The sequence below is a fragment of the Arvicanthis niloticus genome, chromosome 5 (assembly GCF_011762505.2).
Source record: "Arvicanthis niloticus isolate mArvNil1 chromosome 5, mArvNil1.pat.X, whole genome shotgun sequence".
Lineage (NCBI taxonomy): Eukaryota > Metazoa > Chordata > Mammalia > Rodentia > Muridae > Arvicanthis > Arvicanthis niloticus.
Genome location: NC_047662.1, coordinates 873,529 through 891,835, shown reverse-complemented (window position 1 = coordinate 891,835; position 18,307 = coordinate 873,529). Strand labels below are relative to the sequence as shown.

The following is an 18,307-nucleotide window of genomic DNA, read 5'->3' as shown; positions in this document are numbered from 1 at the left end:
TCAAGTATAGAAAAGTCAAGATCTGACAGCTCCAGATGGATTCCCCCCTAAAATGCAAGAAATACCTGGATGCTTCTAGCTTCTAGCCAGTGGTTCATTGGATATTACCCTTATACCCCTTTCTCCTCCTTTCCTTAGTCCTTCTAGTCATACCCTGACCTATAAACATGTTGTCTGGATTTCTTCAACAATAAACCCAAAGGATTTCTTTTTTTTTCTCCTTAAGACTTATTTGTTTTATGTATGTGAGTACCTTGCCACTATCTCCAGACACACCAGAAGAAGGCATTGGATCCCATTACAGATGGTTGTGAGCCACCGTGTAGTTGCTGGAAATTAAACTCAGGACCCATGGAAGAGCAGTTAGTGCTCTCAACTGCTGAGCCATCTCTCCAGCCCTGATCTGAAAGATTTCTAACTAGACTTTTAATCAGTCGCTATTACAGGATTATTAGTCCCTAGCTTCTGAGCCAGAGACCTAGGACTCCTAATTATCCCCTGATACTCAGGGTAAAGTTTGCTCCAAGGATTTTAATGCTCTCGTTCAGCAGGAAGTAGTTTAATGATAGCATCATCCCCCCTTTCCTGACCCCTGATTGTTAATTGATAATAAACAAAATAGGGGGGAAGCCCTTCAGTCATGCAAGTGGCCAGGCCCCCTTCTGAAGTCCTTCAGGTTCCACCCAGAAAACACTCCAATTGCCCTAACAGCTGGACCCAGCCTCCGCCCCACAGAGTAAAAAGCCCAAGCTCAGGACTTGAAATCCCACCAATCCCCACCCTGGAAAGCTCCGCCCCACAAGAAATCCTACATAATCTTCTGATTAGCTCTCTGCTGCTTCTCACCCGATCAGAGGCAGCCACCTTCCTGGGTTTTCCCCTCCCAATAAATGTCTTGTGGGAGGTTTATCTTGTGCTGTGACTTTGTGGTATTCCTTGGCTGTCAACCTCCAGGATGGATACCTTTTCCGTTGGAGTTTAACACATCATTGTTTTCTCCACCTGTGAAACAATGTCTACAGTAGAAGAAGCCAGGACAGAGTCTCTGTGGTTTTGGGTTAACATTAGAACCCTTCAGAGGCTGGGAAGAGAAGGTCTAGATGTCAGAGGACTTACTACTGGAGCTTCCCATAGGCATACAGTTGTCCAGTGACTGCTGTATGGTAAAGATTACCAAGGCCAGCACCTGGAATGGCATGTGTCACTGCAACAGAGACACCTAAGCCTTGAAGTTGGTGGGGAGGGAACGGATTCACGCAGGCATGGCCTCACTCCTTGAGGCTACTACAACTGAAAGGATAGCTAAGTTCATCTCACCAACCTCCCATTGTCTATTTTGGCGGCTGTTGCTACAATGTTGTTACAATGACAGTTGCTACAATAACAGCTACAAAGACACTACAAATGGACTTAATGGGTGCCTAAGTGTATGCAAACAGTATTAAGGGGTGGATTGCAGGTGACCCTGTCTGGCCTTGGTTTAAGCAGTAGCCAAAGGAGACAGGTGCCTTCTGGTAATACTATGGCACTGGGGTCGTTCACTCAGCTGGAAAGCATTAGGGACCTGGGGGCAGTTACTCACTAGGGGTGTTTAGAGATGATATGTAGATGTCCAGTGGGATGCCCGCTCCTTGCTCTGGGTCATGAAGCACATTCTCTGCTTTTCCTCTTTCCCATTCTCTCCCTGCATCATACTCTCCTGCTTCTGGGGTTGCCATCTGTACTGAGCTGAACAACTTCCTCCTGGGACGCTTCACACCCAAAACCTCAGAATGTGGCTTATTTGGAAATTGGGTTCTTGTAGATATAATTGGCTAAGATGAGCCATGCTCCAGTTTGCAGGTGTTTGTGTAAGAAGAGAAGGGGCAGAAGCCAAGTGTGTGATGATGGACATAGAGGTCAGGACAATAAATCTTAAATCCAAGGAGTGCAGGCGACTGGGGAAGCAGAGGGAGGTTGAGGTAAACTCTTCCCTGGAGCCAGCCTGCCTGCTCCTAGGCTTATTATGACTTCTGGCCTCCATAGCTCTAACAGAACAGTTTGTAGCCCTAGAAAATAGAAACCCTGACCCTAGACCTGTCTCAGCTCTTTTGATACCCTGCATGTCTTCTCACCTTGAGTCTGGGAGATTGTCTTGTCCTTGATGCCAGAGAAAAGCAGGGCTGTCTCCTGACATCCAGGCCCCCTCAGCTACATCAGCCTCCAGTCTCAGGAAGGAACAGTCCACATTCAAAGCATGCACTCTCCAGCCCAGGACAAAGAGGAAGGCACTGTGGGTTCCAAGAGCTGTCCCTGCTAGGATGAAAAGCCCCCTGCCTGTCACCCTTTGTCCCTGGTGCCATTGCAGGCAGGAGGCACTGACATCCTCTTTCTAAGCTGCTCTTCTCAGCTGCAGCCCTTGATCCACCCCTAGCCTTCAGTCAGCTCCTGTCCTCACCACTGGAACAGAAGCTGGTGTTTGAAAAGCATCAGTCCTTCCTGTCCTTCCTCCTGCCCTGTAAACATGTGGGCAGAAATAGAAGCCTGCAGGCTGAGGGAGTGATTGCTGGTTGCAGAATCAGGCGAAGGCTGCTGCCCGGGTGGGCCTGGCTGCGTGGGAGCCCAAGGCAATCGCAAAGGCCGCTTTAAATAGCTCCCCGTGGGTACATGCAGCAGAAAGAGGGCAGACTGCAGGCGGCAAGAGGCAGGGCAGAGGCGGGTGCTGAAGCTGGCAGGTTGTGTAGTTGGAGGGGTGTTAGGCTGCTGGCCTCTGGGTCCAGGTGAACTCAGCAGCTCTGAAAACTTGAACCCACCAGCCTCCCCGCCCCCCAAAGGCCCGGAGAGCTGGAGCTGACCCTGCCTCTCCTGGGAGTTGCTTGCTCTCCTGGGAATGGGACCTAGATTGCACTAAAGGTGAGACAAAACAATAGGGTGTCTTGGACTATCTACAGTGTGTCCCATCTAGGACTTACTTGTGTCCCCATCCCCAGGCAACTCTCTAAACTGCAGAGGTGGGAACAGTAACCATGTAGGAAGCCTATAGAACAGACATATAGAGATGAAGAAAACACCCCAGCTCCTGGGCCCAAGTAGGGACATTCCTGTCCTGTGGCTGTCCCAAGGTGATTGGGTTTCTTCTGCCTCTCCTGTTGTCAGGAACTGGAGCCCCAGCTGACCCAGATCAAGCTTTGCTTGACCACCTGCTCTCTGCTGACTCCTAGGTCCATTCTATCATTGTAGTTCCTGATCACGCCAGGGCCCAGTGCTCCCAGCCACTGGACAGCCTGTAAAGCTATACTACCTCATCCTTTAGCACAAAGTAGCCAAGGTGCCTGGAGGAAGGTGTTCTTAGGTCATGGACCTTTGAGATAGAAAGAAAGAATGAGCACTGGTGTGTGGTCTGAGCAGAGGGGCCAGTGTCTTCCTCTACACTTTGAGAACAACACGGTCCTGTGTATCTCATGAGCCCTGCAGTGGTGTTATGGTACTGCTACCTATGATGATTTGGGGCTGTGGAGGGTCAAGCATCTTAGCAAGTGGGGGCCCACCAGGACCATGCTTCAGGACTAATGGAGCATGGTCTGACATTACCCTGACTAAGCAGAGTGGTGGGTCTGGCTGACTCTGTCACCTCTTGAGTTGCTAGCTGCTGACTTTGAACAGACCCAGGATGAAAAGCTAATTGTACCCTTCAATTTTTCTACATGGAAGACTCTGTGTATGGAAAAGCTGGCCCCCTTTATTAGGAGCTGCCTGTCACATGCTCCAATGGTGTCAGGGTTCTCAGGCTGCTGTGGGAAGTAGCTAAGGGGTGTCTCTAGGTCCTGAGATAGGCTCTGAGTTCCCATTACCTCATCCAAGAAGGCACCATAGTGGCGCCTTGGGCCTGAGCCTTCACCAGGTGATCAAGGGCTCAATCAATGACTTCTTAAGCCATTCCCAGGTTTCTGCACCTCTGCCTTTCCTGACCCTTCATTTGAACCACACAGCTTATCCTCTGGGATACAACCCCCAAACTTCCCTGGCTACAGATCTGTTCCCAGTTCTGAAATTTTGGGGAAGAATTATGTGATTTTGGAATCTAGGGTTCTCAGCTCATGCTCCTAAATCTGCTTCTGCCTTAGTGAAGATGGCTCCAGTGTAGTCCAGTGACAGGGAGGGACAGATGCCAATGCATCATGCTGGTTTCACCAATGATCATGTCATCAATGCTGATGTTACCATGTTGATGTCACCAATGCTGGTGTCACCAATACTGATGTCACCAGTGATGGTGTCATCACCAATGCTGGTGTCACCAAAGATGTCACCAATGATAATGTCATCAATGCTGGTGTCATTTATGCTAGTGTCACCAATGCTGATTATTATTCTTTCCAAGAACCCTCTCCCAGTGTCATCTTTGTTAGTCAGCCTCTCTGTTGGGACCCTGACCCCATTGCTTCCCCTGCACAGAGTGCATGCTTACCCTAGACTTTCTGGGTTTCTGTAGGCTGTCCCTATCCACATCCTTCCTATGTCACCTGTGGCAGAGAGAGAAGCCCACACTGCAACTGCCATGTTCAACAAAGACAAAATCTAGCTGCCAGGTCAAGGCTTTATTTCATGCTGGGACCAAAGAGGCCTCATAATGCCCTTCTCCTCCAGTTCACCATGAGAGTGGTCATCCAGCCCCACTCTCTTTCTCTCTGATCCTGATCCCACAGAGCAAAGACCTAGAAATCAGGACCATTCTGATGTGATTCTAAAACTTCACAGCTCCCAAGGGCCCAGCAGCGCTAGGCTCAGCTTCAGGGTCAGGCCAGCTATGGCCTCTATGCAAAGCCTATCCTGCTTCATCTACAGGAAACGCAGGCTGGTCTTAAGGGCAAAATTGAGGTAAAGCCCAAGAAGCGGAGCCTCCTCTCTGTCCCACTTTGGGACCCACGGAGAGGACTGTTCCTCCCGGAGTTTGTGGCAACCACCGCACGTGGTACATGTACATCCATCACGTGGTGTACGCACTGCTGTCACATGGTGTACGCCGCCCAGTAGATGATGTTGACCGCTGCAAAAGCTGCCGGGAACACGGCGCGGGCATAGATGTCGATGGTGTCTGCATCGATGGGTTTAAGTCTGGAACGGATACCTCCTGGGCCCCCTGGGCGGGACCCCGCCTCCTTCTTTGCCTCCACTTCCACAGACCTATAGGAACCCATGAGGTTCCCAGGGACCCGGCCTTGACGGCGGGAGATAGCCAACTCCTGACTGACCCCAGCAGCTGAGAGGGAGAAAAGGACGATGGCGTTCCTCACATCCATCTGCAGAGGGTGGGGCGGGAGACAGGAGGACAGCGCTGAGGATGCCCTGGTTGACTAGGGTTCCTGTGCAGTACCCTGTTCCTGTCTGTATTTATTAAGCACTGCTGAGACCCTGGAGAGGACTGTGCTAAGGAGCTGGCCCCAGGGATAGGGGCTCAGGGCCAACAGTGACCTCAGAGCTGGCCAACAGAAGAATAATATTTCTTTCTGCTCCCTTTTGCCAGGCAGGAATCTATCCCTGATTCTGAACCCTGAGACAAGCCCACCCACTCTCTCACCTCTGCCCTTGGCTTCGTGACCTTGACCTTGGCTTTCCGTTTCTTCCTGTAGTCAGCATTGAAGTGGGCAAATGCATACTCCACCAGGGCAGCAAACACAAAGACGTAGCAGATCCAGAAATACACATCCAGAGCCTTGATAGCAGAAGCCCGTGGCAAGGAGGAGCGAGCACTGACCATGAGTGTGGTCATTGTCAGCACAGTGGTGATGCCTGGTGGGAGTGGATGGTCAGCGATGAAGCCTTACCCTCTCCTCCTTACCCTAGCCAACGGGGCCTGGGTCCCCGGAAAAGAGGAGTTCTTCAGCCCTCCACTCCCACCCGAGGCTCGTGAGGCCAACCCTATTCTGACCGGCCATTGCATAGGGCAGACAGAATGAGGTCTAGAGTCCAAAGAATTGGCTCATGGATAACAGGGTCTTTATACATCGCTTCCACCAGCTCACGGGAAGGAAAGACAAAACTCATACCTAAAGATACTCTGGCAGGTACCGCTGCCTGGCTAATCCAGAAGGAGACCCAGGACATGGCAACCAGGAGGACAGAGGGCATGTAAGACTGGATGATGTAGACACCCCGGTTCCTCCGAAGCTGGAAGTGCAAGCTGAGCCGTGGGAACTGGCCAGCTGTGGGGACAACTTACTGTCAGATGAGCTCTTCCTGACTACTCCATCTGCCCATATGCCTCAGGGAGGGCACCTGGTTGGCTGTTGGGTCTACTGTGAGGCTCAGATGGAAGACCCTAGAAAACCCACCTTCCACACATTACTCAAGGTCCAGTCACAAGGATGTTGGGTTACCCAGACTAAGAAGGGAGAAGGGTCAAGTTTGCTGACTTGATTCTGAGCAACCTGCCCAGCTAATGTCAGGGTACCTGCTGCCTCTCTTTGTGCCTTCCGCCCTACTCTAAGCATATCCACACTCTGAGAGGAAAGGTGGCCAAGAAAGGGGCTAAGAGCCTACAATATTCACTTTCATGTTCTCTCTAAGCCTAAAGTACTGGGAAGAAATAGCCCAAGAGTAAGAAGGTAGAACCTGGCTGTATGGCATGTCAGCATGCTCCCATTCCATCTGAGCACAGCCACCAACACTCAGCTAATGCCCAACTCGCCGGTTTTCCAGGTGCATCCTCCACCCTCAGAACTGGCTGGGAGCTCAGTTATAAAGCACAAGGAACCTGTGGGTAGCTCACGGGAGAGGCCACATTACCTGATTTGAAGTTCATCAGCTCCGTGGTGAATCGGTAACTGGTGATAGTGAACTGGGCCAGTTGCAGCCTGTCCAGCCCGTGGATCTGCTCCTGGTTTTCTGACCAGTAATAGACGATGTCCTCAGAAGAGTAGCCATCTGTAAGAGAGCCCACCGGTGGGCAGCAGGGCCTAGCTCAGTCCTTAGCAGCCTCAGAGGGAATGCCCCATCTACATGGAGAGTCTGAGTGGTGGAGCTGACCAGGTGACAGCAACGGAGACCTCATTCAGTCATGTTCAGTCAGGGGTGGGGGTGGGAGATGCGGGGGAGCATCCTCAGCTCTGGCATGACATTCTACATCTCTGAGGAGGATGACAGGGCCGGAGGTGCTGACAGAATTGGAGCCATCCTTGATGAGATATACAAAGGGACCCAGGTTATCTGAGCTCTGTTCTGTTGGTACAGCCTGGTTGCCACAGCCAGATCTTCTGGGCTCTTTTCCACTTGTGCTGGCTAAGTTCCTTTAGGTCTCCCAGCCTAAAGTGGGAGCCCAGGTTCCCACTGGCTCTTAGGAAAGCCCTGTCCTGGATGCTTCCCTGTCCTCTGATCAAGACCAGCCTGGCCCTGGGTCTGAGCTTCACAGATTTCCAATCCTTACTGCCCTGACCCACTGGAGGAGCCAGGGCAGCCCCAAACAAGAAGGAGGCTACCCCAGCTTTAGAGAGGACACTCACAGCTCTCCAGGTCCAGCATGCACTCTTGCTCATCCATGGGGTACTTTGCGAGGTCCATGTCACAGGCCACTGTGGAGGTGATGCTGTACAGGCAACATGGATTAATGAGGTCATGGTGTCCCTTAGAAGCTAGCAGGTCCCCTGCCCCTAGATAGCAGATATATACCCCCCCCCCCTGCACCAACACAGAGGAGCCACATGCAGCTCCAGCTGCCTACTGTAACATCTGAAGCAGCCCCCAAAAGCTAGAGGGGACAACATGTACCACCGTCTACCACCATGTTTCTGTGTCGTGGAAGAGTGAGGGTCTGTGCCTGAGCTTATGGGATGCTCTTCCAGAAGGCATGGGGAGGTAGACCCAGCTCACCGGATGCTGTATAAAATCACTCCGTCAGGCTGTAGGCGAATAAGCTTGTTTTCCACAGTCACATCATGGAACCAGGCGGACTTGGCATTCACAATGAAGGTGTCGGGGAGCCACAGCTTGTCCACAAAGCGGCTGTCCAGGCCTAGGGTCTCGTTGGTATGGTTGTAGGACAGCCTGCTATCTCGCCAGCTCTGGTGCAGGAATACTGTCATGGTGTATTCCTGTAGAGAAGGAGGGTAAGCACTGATACTATTACCCTCCTCCTAATGTCACACAACCCAGGAAGCAATGTTGGCTGGCACCTACCATGTTTGCCTCTGAGATGTGGTCAATGCTGGCCACCTCTAGGGCAAGTGCCACATTCACAGGAGGACCTGTAAGAAGGAGAGGCCTGCTAATGTTGTCGTAGTAGAAACCCCAGCCCAGCACCCAGCTCCCCTTCTAGGCCAGCCCAAACAGGTGGGACAGAGGAATACCCACAGCCTTTTCAGGGAACTTATACATTTGCCTCAGTGCCTGGGGAGATACATCTTCCATCTGGGATGCTTGGGGCTTGAAATCCAGCGAACCCCTGGAATTGCCAAACCAGAGCCCAGCAGAGCCCGCACCCACAGCACATCCCGGGTTGGAACTGTTTCTGTCTGTGTTCCTATGCCATCATCTGCCTGTACCTCCAATGCCGGGTCGGAAGTTTCGGGCATAGCCCTCCATTAGGCCATCGAGGTTGGGGAGCCAGGATATCTCCAGGTTGGAACCCACGTAGTCCCCAATGTCATTCATTGCTCTGGGAACACAAGGTTAACTGGTCACAGTGGGCAGAGCACAGGGCCTGGGGGTGAGACATTGCCCTCAGTATAGGTGTCAAGGAAGAGCAGGTGCCGGCCGCTTTGGGCCCTTCAGGCAAGACACAGGAAAATGAAGAGGTCCTCTACACTTCTGCTACCTTTCTTGTCAGGCACTTTTTTGTCTGCTCTTGAGAACTGATGCCCTGTGTCCATCCTAGAATATAGACAAAGATCCCAGACTCCCTAGTCCCCTTCTTCCATGTATCTATGGAGAAAAATTAAAGGCTTGGCAACTGGAGTCCCAATCCCCAGGGCTTTTCTCCAAAGCAGAGAACCCCAACAAGACCACATAGTCTTCCTGTCAGCAAAGATCCCCTGGATGTGGCTGAAAAAAAAAGAAGTGAAAGATACCCATGAACTCCAGCTCTATCTTCTCAGGAGGGTCCAGGCTGCCCCACCCTCTCATCCCAGCTCCTTAAGCAGCCATGCACATCTGGGGCTTAGCCTGACCCTGGAACAGCTGGGGACAGCACTACAAAAACCTGTGCTGGCCCTGCTGTTCCCAGCAGGGCTACCATGTAGAACAGAAAGACAGGGGAAATCTTGGGGACATGAGAAGAGAGAGGAACCCCCTCACTTGGGAATCCAATTGAAGCTTCTGGCCAGTAGAGAAGCAAGAATTCCACACAATCAACAACTCTTAAGTCCCCCCCCCCACCGCCTTTTCCTGCTGAGTTGTAAACACTTGCAATTTTCGAGGACTTTCACCAGAAACCCCATTTACAGGAAAAGGACATGTCTTAAACCCTTTGTGTAATTTAGTGGCTGTCGTGGCCCAAGCTGCCTCATGTTGGGCTCCAAAAATGTTGAGAACCACTTTACCCCATGTTTGGGGGCCAAAATGTTGAGGACCGCTCTGTCAGTGTTGGAACCCGCACTGCCAAAAGCCTTGGGGGCTAAATTATTAGAGCCTGCACTGCCCCAAGCTGCTCCGGTCTGTGGGTCAGGGTTCAGCAAGAGAGCGCGTGAGGACGGACGCGAAGAATGGAGACCAGACAGAGTATGATTCAATCCCGCTTATTCCTCAGTCTCTTTTCCTAGTCCAAGTCCCAAGTCTTGAGTTCTTAGTCCCTAGTTTCTAGTCCCTAGTGCCTCCAAGTTCCAAGTTTCCAGTTCCAAGTTCTAGTGCCTAATGTCTAAATCCAAGTTATTCCTTCAATTGCCAAGTGCCTAATAATAGTTGAATGTCTCGAGTCTCAAGTGCCTACCCCAAGTGCCTAATACTTAATAATAACTTCTTCTGTCTGCCTCTCGCCTTTTATATGTCTCACTTCTAAGCCACACCTCTAAGTCACGCCCTTAAGTCATGCCCTTAGGTCTTGTCTCTAAATCTGATCTCTAAGTCACACCCTTAAGTCACACACCTTTAAGTCTCACACACCCAAGGGAAAATCCTGGGTATCTAAAACAAGATGTTATCAGAGTGTGCTCAGCTGTTGTAGGCTGATGTAATCAAGTCTCTTGTCAGGGTATATGGCTCAAGATGGCTGCAAGGATCATAGCCACCTTCTGTTGGCTCCCCACAAGTGGCTTCCGGTTCTACTGGGGTATTGCTTGAGCTGTCCCATATCCTCACTTATCGGGAAAGAAAAGAAGAAAAAGCTTCTTAGTAACACTTTAAGATGCAACTAGAAAACCCACAAAAAAAAGGTATTTATGGCTAAAGCTAATACAATTAATCGAGACTCCCTTGAGAAGCCTGTATGTTTTGCTTTCCACTGCTTGCTTTTGGGAAGCATGCATATACTATATGACTGTCCGTCTGACTGATTTCTCTTCTCTTAACCCTCATGCTTAAGCCTATATTAAAATATCGCTAATAAAATATGGCCCTGTAACTCCGACACTCAGGAGACAGAGGCAGTCAGTGCCTGTGAACTCAGAAAGTCTGATCCGGTTTATATAGTGAGTTCCAAGCCAGCCAGAGCTACATGAGATCCTGTCTATATACCATCTTTCTCTCTACTTAATAAACTACCTAGTACCAAAAATTTTCTGTACTGAAGCCACAAATCCCAATATAGCCTGAGTTGAGGTCCCTAAAAGTTTGGGGGATCTCCCCAGGCTACTGAGGGTAGCAGTGTAGACACCACTGGATCCAAAACTACCCATGAGGCAGACATTGTGACTCACCCTACCACCAAAGCAGGCACCGTCAGAGCAGGGAGCCCTTGGCAGTCTCTCCATACTTTCCTCTGTTTGCCAAAACTGTGCCCCTACCCTTCCTCACCCTCCCAGCCTTCATTTCCACTGGGAACCCGAGTATGGGACCTTATCTGAGCATGAAGTCTTTGTGAATGTAGTTAGGGGAAGACCACATTTCAGTAGGGCAGGCCTCTTAGTAGAAAACAGATGGCAGAGATGGGAAGGCAGATAAAGACAAGAGAGAGGCTGGGTAGTACCTCTACAAGGTGAGGAGTGCTCAGTACTGCTGGCCACAGCTAGAAGCAGGAGTGAAGCCTGGGGCAACTGTGCTCAAATGTTCCAGAGGGTTTGGGGTTTCTGCCTCAGAAGTACAAAAGAATCAGTTCCTGTTATTTGAATGCACCCAGTTTGTGTGATTTGTTGTGGCAGCATGGGACACTAATGCATGCTACGCTCCTGCCTATGGGGAAAATGGTCCAGCAGGAAGGAGGGGACTCTACTAAAAGCATGGGGACTGATGCTGGGTAGGAAGGACTTAGACATCGCAATGAAGGAAAATAAGGTTGCGTTCTGGTAACAGTGTCTGCTGTTGGTCAGAATGCTCCTTTGTGGTTGAACATCCTTGAAACTTTAGTGAGGTTTGCTCCATACCAGGAACAAAGGCACCAGAACCTTCTCCCACACATGTGCACTAACAAAGGGTCTGTATCCTCAAGAGACTTGTTGTTACGGTATATTCTGCACTGTGACATTGACACCACTTTTTTAGAAAGTCATGTGAAGAAACACCCTAAAAGAAAGACCCGCCGGGCAGTGGTGGCACACGCCTTTAATCCCAGCACTTGGGAGGCAGAGGCAGGCGGATTTCTGAGTTTGATGCCAGCCTGGTCTACAGAAGTGAGTTCCAGGACAGCCAGAGCTACACAGAGAAACCCTGTCTCAACCTCCCCCCCCCCAAAAAAAAATGCCTGTCCACTCTGATTTGAGAGGGGAAAAGTGTTATTCTACCCCATAAATATACCACCCACCTCATACACATTCATAAAAGTGTCTTTTAAAATGCACAATCCAGAACCACTGAGCTGCTCCCTGTCTTGTTGCAGCCCACTCCAGTCTCTTTTTGAGTACTTGCCTTGCTAAATAAACTTCTACTTAAATTGTCTTGACAGAATTCCTTCCTTCAAGAAGGCAAAACCCCAGTGGATCTCCTTATCAGGAACAGAGAACAGTCAGTCAGTGAATTCCAGGGACAAGAGAGTAACTTTGGACATGGTCTCCAGGTCCTTGGTCTGGGACAGTGGAAAAGAGTCCTACCTGGTACTACCAGGGAAATGCCATCTCTTGCTGGGTCACCTTGTCAGGCCACTACAACAGCCACTCCGCCCTCCTGGGTACTGAACACACCTGGCTCTACTCTGTTCATTGCCTGATTCTATTTTTTATTTTGGGGGGGGTTGTTTTTGTTTCTTGGGGGGGAGGAGGGGGGAAGTTGCTTGGTTCTCTTTCTTTCTTTCTTTCTTTCTTTCTTTCTTTCTTTCTTTCTTTTTTTTCGACTAGGTCTCTCTACACAGCTCTGGTTGTTTTAGAACTCACTTCATCTACTAATTCAACTCCATCTGCTCTGCCTCCTGAGTAGTGTGATTAAAGGCAGGCACCAGGAAGCTTGGCTACCTGCTTCTTAGTGCAGGGTCACTCAGTCAGGCTCATCTTCAGTCCTGTTTCTTGGTGGCAACTAAAAATCACAGTAGCCCCTCCTGCTATGTGAGGACTGCCACCTTACCCTGGCATGCCATGAAAGCCAATAGCAGGCTAGCTTCTCTCCTCAGACCCCTTGTATCCCTCTGCTTTACTGAAAACAATGCTCTTCCTCCCACTTGACCTCTCCCTATATCTTCCCTGCCCCCTCCTCTGACTCTTCAGCTCTCCCTAGGCCTGCTGCACTTGCCCCCCCATTCTATCTCCAGCTTCACCCGCCCAGCCTTCCTGTCCCTCCAGTCCTTCTTGCTCCTCTCCCTCCTTTCCAAATGCCAACAGCCTGTTCTCTATTGCCTTTCTGTTTTGCCTTAAGACATAAACCCAAGCACCCCTCAGGAATTATTTCTAACTATCCATCTTTCCACTCCAAATATCAAGAGACTCCCTGTACATGTGTATGTGTTCATGCATGCATGTTCTTGTATGTGTGTGTGTATGTGAGTGCAAATACATATGGAAGCCAAAGGATGGATGTTATTCCTCAGGCTCTGTCCATCCTGGTTTTTTGAGACAGGGACTCTCAGTAGCCTGAACATACCTAGTAAAGTTTACAGGCGTGGTGGTTTGAATGGGAATGACTCCCATAGACTCATGTGTCTGAAAGCTTGGCCCATAGGGAGTGGCACTATTAGGAGGTGTGGCCTTATTGGAGTAGGTGTGGCCATGTTGGAGGAAGTGTGTCATTGTGAAGATGGACTCCTGTTTGTATTTTTACATTGCTGTCCACCCAGTATTTTCACATGTTAGGGTTCAAAGTGAAGACCTTATCCTTTTGTGGCAAACACTTTGAGTCATCTGTCTAGACCATTAAATAACCTCCAAGGATGAGACATAGACAGATGTCACAGCCCAGGTTAGCTAGCAGTCCAGGAATTGTGGGAAAAATCAACGTGAGTGGTGTTAAGAGAAATGCATTCCTCAGGTGGGACTTCAGAATCTCTTCTGCCTAGACTGGAGGTTATACAGAGAGACAACCTTCTGGAGAAGGTGGCAATGGGACAGAGAGGGTTCTGGGTTGTGAAAAGGCCATGATCAGAGGCTGTGACAAAGAGGACGTAGACATAAAGGGCTTTGAAGACAGGAAAAGCCTCGATCTGGAGTCAGGGCCAGGGTTCTAAACAGCAGGTCTCACAGTTAAGCTCACAGTTTAAACACACAGTTCTGTCCAGTATGATAGCATGTGCTTATAATCTCAGAAGTGAAAGCAGGAGGATCAGAAATTTAAGGCCAGCTGAAAATATATAGTGAGCTCAAGGCCAGACTGGGCTACATAAAATCTTGTTTTAAAGAACCAAAATGGGGCTGGGCGGTGGTGGTGCACGCCTTTAATCCCAGCATTTGGGAGGCAGAGGCAGGCGGATTTCTGAGTTCGAGGCCAGCCTGGTCTACAGGGTGAGTTCCAGGACAGCCAGGGCTACACAGAGAAACCCTGTCTCAAAAAACCAAAAAAAAAAAAAAAAAAAAAAAAAAAAAAAACCAAAATGGGAGAGGGGAGCAAACAATCCCCGCCCCCAAGTTCTGCTAGAACTAAAGTGGCTAGGGAAGCCATACTCAGCCCTTCCTACCTCTGCACATGGTAAGGTCATGTTCCTATGACTTTACTCTCAGGCGTGTCTTAGAAATACCATTTAGTTCATCTGCTTCGTATACTGGACTTCATATACTGGACTTTGAAGAATCCGCTTTCTCTCAAGATTTCCTTAGCTAACAAATTTTTCCAGACCTCTGACCTACCAAGCACTGATGCTTTAGCCCGTCATGAGGGGCAAGACAAGGTAGCTGGGTCTGTTGTTTATCCCAAACAGAGAACCACTAACTACTCCGTCCCTACCCCCAGGAGTTCCTTGGAGTGATAGACAGAGCTGGAGATGAGACAATGTGGTTATAGGGCATGAAATGGTTAAATTAAGTCCTAGTCTTCACAAAGTACAATTAGGAATGCAAATGAAAGTCATCCTGAAGGCCAGATGTGAAGGGACTTGAAATGGGCTTTATTTTTGGACTACCCAGCTGTCATGTAGCCTGCTTGGAATGAGGCCATCAAGAGACACGGTCCTTCCTGACACTGTCTCAGGGCAGTGGCACACGTGTGCACATGTGTACACATTTCTCCTCTATCTTCATACAAGGTCTGCTTGGAACATGAAACTAAGGTCATGGAAGTAAAATCCTCAGGGAAAACACCTTGAGTTGGCAGAGACAAGATCTTACTACATTCTAGAAGTAAGAAAGGGGGAGACCATACTCACTTTGGAGTCTTTTCTTTGCTGGGAGAGCGACTACCATTTTCCAGCTCTGAACAAGTACAAAGGACTGGGGTGTGAGAAAGACCCAGCTACATGCCAGAGTCTGGGATCTGAAGCCCGCAGTTGCTACAGCTCTGCTCTTATCCCGTGGTTTGTGACAGGTTTTACAGAGTGAGTAGGTTAATGGGCAGGATGTACACACGCAGTGCACTCAAGAAACACAACATGGAGTAGAAAGATCTCCATTCCTACTAGTAAGTTACAGTGATCTTGGTAGAAGGCTGCTGGTGCTCCCAGCTCTCTTAGAAACCATTGATAACCTGGGGTTGGGCATCATTCGGATAGATGGAGAGAGAGGCTTAGAGACACATGCCAGGCTTTGGTTTTGGGGGATTCAGAGTCTTGAAGCAGAGTAGATGCAGTGCAAACACATTAGCTGTCCCCCCTGAACTACTTCTGGTGTGTTATGGGAACTTCTTCCCTCCTCTCCCACTGAGAAATGAGCCCACCCTTATGCCTCTGGAGACAGAAAAGGAAGGTGGGTGCAGCTGAGCCAGGCAGCGGATGCTCCCCACTGCAGCATGCATCCACTGTGCACACATAAGCCCACGGATCCCACAGCTCTGCTTTTAGATCAGAATGCTCCTTGCTAGCATCCCAGTTACCAAGGCAAAGAAGAGTACTGCGACCATCGCACCGTGAGTGCCAGGGAGATAGAGGTGCCAACAGCCTGGGAGGGACACCCACACGGGTGTGCAGTTGACAAGCTCGGTGCCCACTATAGATGTAGGTCTTCATACTCTATACCCAGCCCACAAATATGACATGTACACTGTCCTCCTACCTCAAAGCCTTTCCCACAAGAAACCATTAAGGCCAAGACTGAGGAGGGGCTGGAGACTAAGAAAGGAGGGGAAGCTGTCCAAAGTAGAAGGGCTGGAAGAGGTGAGAGGGCACAGATAGCACCTGGCTAAATTTGAAGGTCACCACAAGGGCTTGAGCTGGCAGCTATGCCTTTGGCTCCTTCCCTCTCTGGAAAGATCCTTTAGCCCTGCCCCACTGACAATTCCATATTGTGTAATTGTCAGGCCAGGCCAAGAGAAGGAGGTCTGGACAGAGACGTCTAAGGACAGACTTTTAAGATATGACAAGACAATAGCTATTTTCGATCCGAGGATGAGATGGAAACTCAGCAGAGCAGCGCTTCCTCCACTTTTCACACGGTGCTGATCCACATAAGGATAGGATAAGGATAAAAGTCCCAAGCTTGGATCCCTCAGCTCCCCTGCCCAAGGAATCAGCTACACAGTCCCTTGTTCGATGTCTCAGAAGCCTCACACAAGCCAGGATTTAGAATTTTTCTTTTTTAACTCTGGGGAAAGGGGATAGGCTATGCATGCAGAGTTGAGGGAGGGGTCTGGAGAATTTCCCAGCAAGCAACCTATAAATAGGTCCTGTAAATAGAATAAATAGGAAACAAGCTTCATGTCAGCATAGGACAGGATTTGCCAACAAACGAGTTTTGGTGTCATGCTCAGACTAAAAAATGTTGAGCTGTCAGAGCCTCTCAGTTTTCAAATTCTTGGCTACCTGGCCATGGACAGGGCCGACATTTGACCTCAGAGCCTCAAACATGACAACTGCAGCCATGTCACTATGCTTCACCCTTCTGAGAAGAAAGGAAATAAAGCCCACAGGGACTAAATAAAGAACAAAACCCTTCCCCGGGCATTGGCTGATCTGAGGCTCACGGTCAATGGCCATTCTCTGATCTCCAACCTAGTTATAACATTTGTAGCCAGATCTAGGCCTTCTGGACCTGTCCCTCAGCCAACAGAGAAGCTCAGACACCTGCATGATGCACTTCCTGGGTATCTATGGCCAAAATACAGCTGGCATGCAGCCATATGTGTTGTGCAACTCTCTCCTATGTCCGTGCCAGTTGGCCCTCAAGTCCAGAGCTCAAGGGACCTGTCTCCGCTGTGTGTCTTCTGCCTTTTCCTCCAAAGGATTTTCACAAAAGCCCTTCACTTGCTTCTCATGACTCTCATGGCAGGTTACTTGGCCCAAGATGACCAAGGTTGGGTTTTAAGTCCCAGTGTCTTCTTTCTAGACAGGGACTATGGAGTGTTGGCGGCTCCTGAGAGGACACCCCAGCCTAAGGCCTCCCTACTTAGACTCTTCTTGCTCTGGGGAAACAGCTCTTTTTTTTTTTTTTAATCCCCAAGAATATAGTCTTCTTCCACGGGGGCATTCAACAGAACTACTTGACTGCTGTTCACCTGCAATCAGGATTCAGTCCGGAAACTCGGAAGCAACTCCTGAGAGAAGACCCACAGTCACCTTCGCCCTACTGACAGGGTTGGGACAAACCTTCCTGAGGCGTCCATACAAGCCAGGTGCAAAGAAATGGTCATTTCTCCCGACCGCCAGGGCAGACCTGCTTTCCCCCCCCCCCCCCCAGTTCTTAAGTCTTCCCTTCTTCTTGTTCTCAGCTCATCCTGCAGAGCTTTAGCTCTGCACATGGAAGCAGGAACCAGCTCAGTGGGATGCGGCCAAGGACAAGGATGAAGAGAGGTGTCCACATTAACCTAGCCTGGTGACTCCAATCCCGCCCCCAAAGCGCAGCGTTCAGCACCGAAGACGGCGGACAGCACCCGGGCAGCGGGAGAGAGGTCAGCGCGGGGTCCTCAGAACTGGAAGAACAGCATGGGCAAAGCAGAACAGGGTGGACCTAGGGAGGAAGACTCAGGGTCCTGGCAACTCGGAACTCTGCCCCACCGAGGGTGCCCGCCAAAGGACAAGTCCCTCCCGCCCCACATCATCCCTGGCCCAGGAGCTGCTCACCTGGCGCCATGGTGCGGCTGCGTGCACAGCAGCAGGAGAGGCAGCAGCAGCCAGCCCAGAACATCCATGGCCTTGGCGGGCTGTGCGCGGGACAGGTCCGGCTAGCCCCAGCGCAAGCAAAGTTGCTTTTCCTGCGGCCGCGCGGCGGCACCAGAAGGGCGGGAGCGCGAAGGAGAGTGGAACGGGCACGGAAGGGGGGTGGGGGGAAGGACTGAACGTCGAGCCTGCCCCGCCCCGCCCCGCCCCGCGCTCCAGTCCCACCCCCGCTCGCACGCCCCGCCGCACGCGGGAGGCTTCTGCGCACCGCATAGCACCCGGTGGAAGCTCCGCTGCGCTCCCAGAGCCTAGCGCACAGCGTCCTCTCCATTGCTGTCAGAAGTCAGGCGGCCGAGACCCTCCTCCAGCTGTGGCCCTTGCTGTCTGCAAACAGGTTCCTCCACGTGTCTGCCTGGCCAGGACAGAAGACTTGTGTGGACTCCCTTATGCAGGTAGTGCAAAACCTCATCCCTGAGGTCCTGCTTGCTTGAGAGGTTTGTGAGGGTCTCAGGCTTGGCTTGTCTAGGCAGGGAGTGTTCATGAAGCCACCATCCACTCTGTCAGGGAAAAGACACCTCCCCACATCCC

The 18,307-nt window shown here is 50.5% G+C and overlaps 2 protein-coding genes across 4 annotated transcripts in view; one reads left to right on the top strand and one right to left on the bottom strand.

Moving 5' to 3' along the window:
* Positions 1 to 3,155: 3,155 nt before the first annotated feature.
* Gabrd (gamma-aminobutyric acid type A receptor subunit delta) lies at positions 3,156 to 17,875 on the bottom strand. Of its 2 annotated transcripts, none has more exons than XM_076933597.1 (9): positions 17,684 to 17,875; positions 8,517 to 8,674; positions 8,152 to 8,219; positions 7,846 to 8,066; positions 7,479 to 7,561; positions 6,766 to 6,903; positions 6,027 to 6,182; positions 5,558 to 5,769; positions 3,156 to 5,279 (listed from the first exon to the last, which is right to left on the bottom strand). In XM_076933597.1, exons 2-9 carry the CDS (start codon positions 8,623 to 8,625, stop codon positions 4,989 to 4,991), a joined length of 1,278 nt encoding a protein of 425 aa, XP_076789712.1. In that variant the 5' UTR covers positions 8,626 to 8,674; positions 17,684 to 17,875; the 3' UTR covers positions 3,156 to 4,988. The 2 variants fall into 2 exon arrangements, with proteins under 2 accessions (XP_076789712.1, XP_034358768.1); XM_034502877.2 differs by having other exon boundaries at positions 3,158 to 5,279; positions 8,517 to 8,629.
* Positions 17,876 to 17,969: 94 nt separating this feature from the next.
* The window catches only part of Cfap74 (cilia and flagella associated protein 74), a 71,434-nt gene continuing 71,096 nt past the window's right edge, over positions 17,970 to 18,307 (top strand). For both annotated transcript variants that reach the window (XM_076933587.1, XM_076933586.1), the window contains exon 1: positions 17,970 to 18,171. The gene's annotated coding sequence lies outside the window, so the exon portion shown is untranslated. The remainder of the gene's footprint in view (positions 18,172 to 18,307) is intronic.

Bases quoted from the DNA above. Each gene is read 5' to 3' on its own strand.
- Gabrd (XM_034502877.2), bottom strand. From the start codon at position 17,751: ATGGATGTTCTGGGCTGGCTGCTGCTGCCTCTCCTGCTGCTGTGCACG. The intron at 7,562-7,845 runs GTGAGCTGGGTC...TTGCCTGTACAG, and splicing joins GTGATTTTATACAGCATCCG to CATCACCTCCACAGTGGCCT. The intron at 5,280-5,557 runs GTGAGAGAGTGG...CACCCTCTGCAG, and splicing joins TCACGAAGCCAAGGGCAGAG to ATGGATGTGAGGAACGCCAT.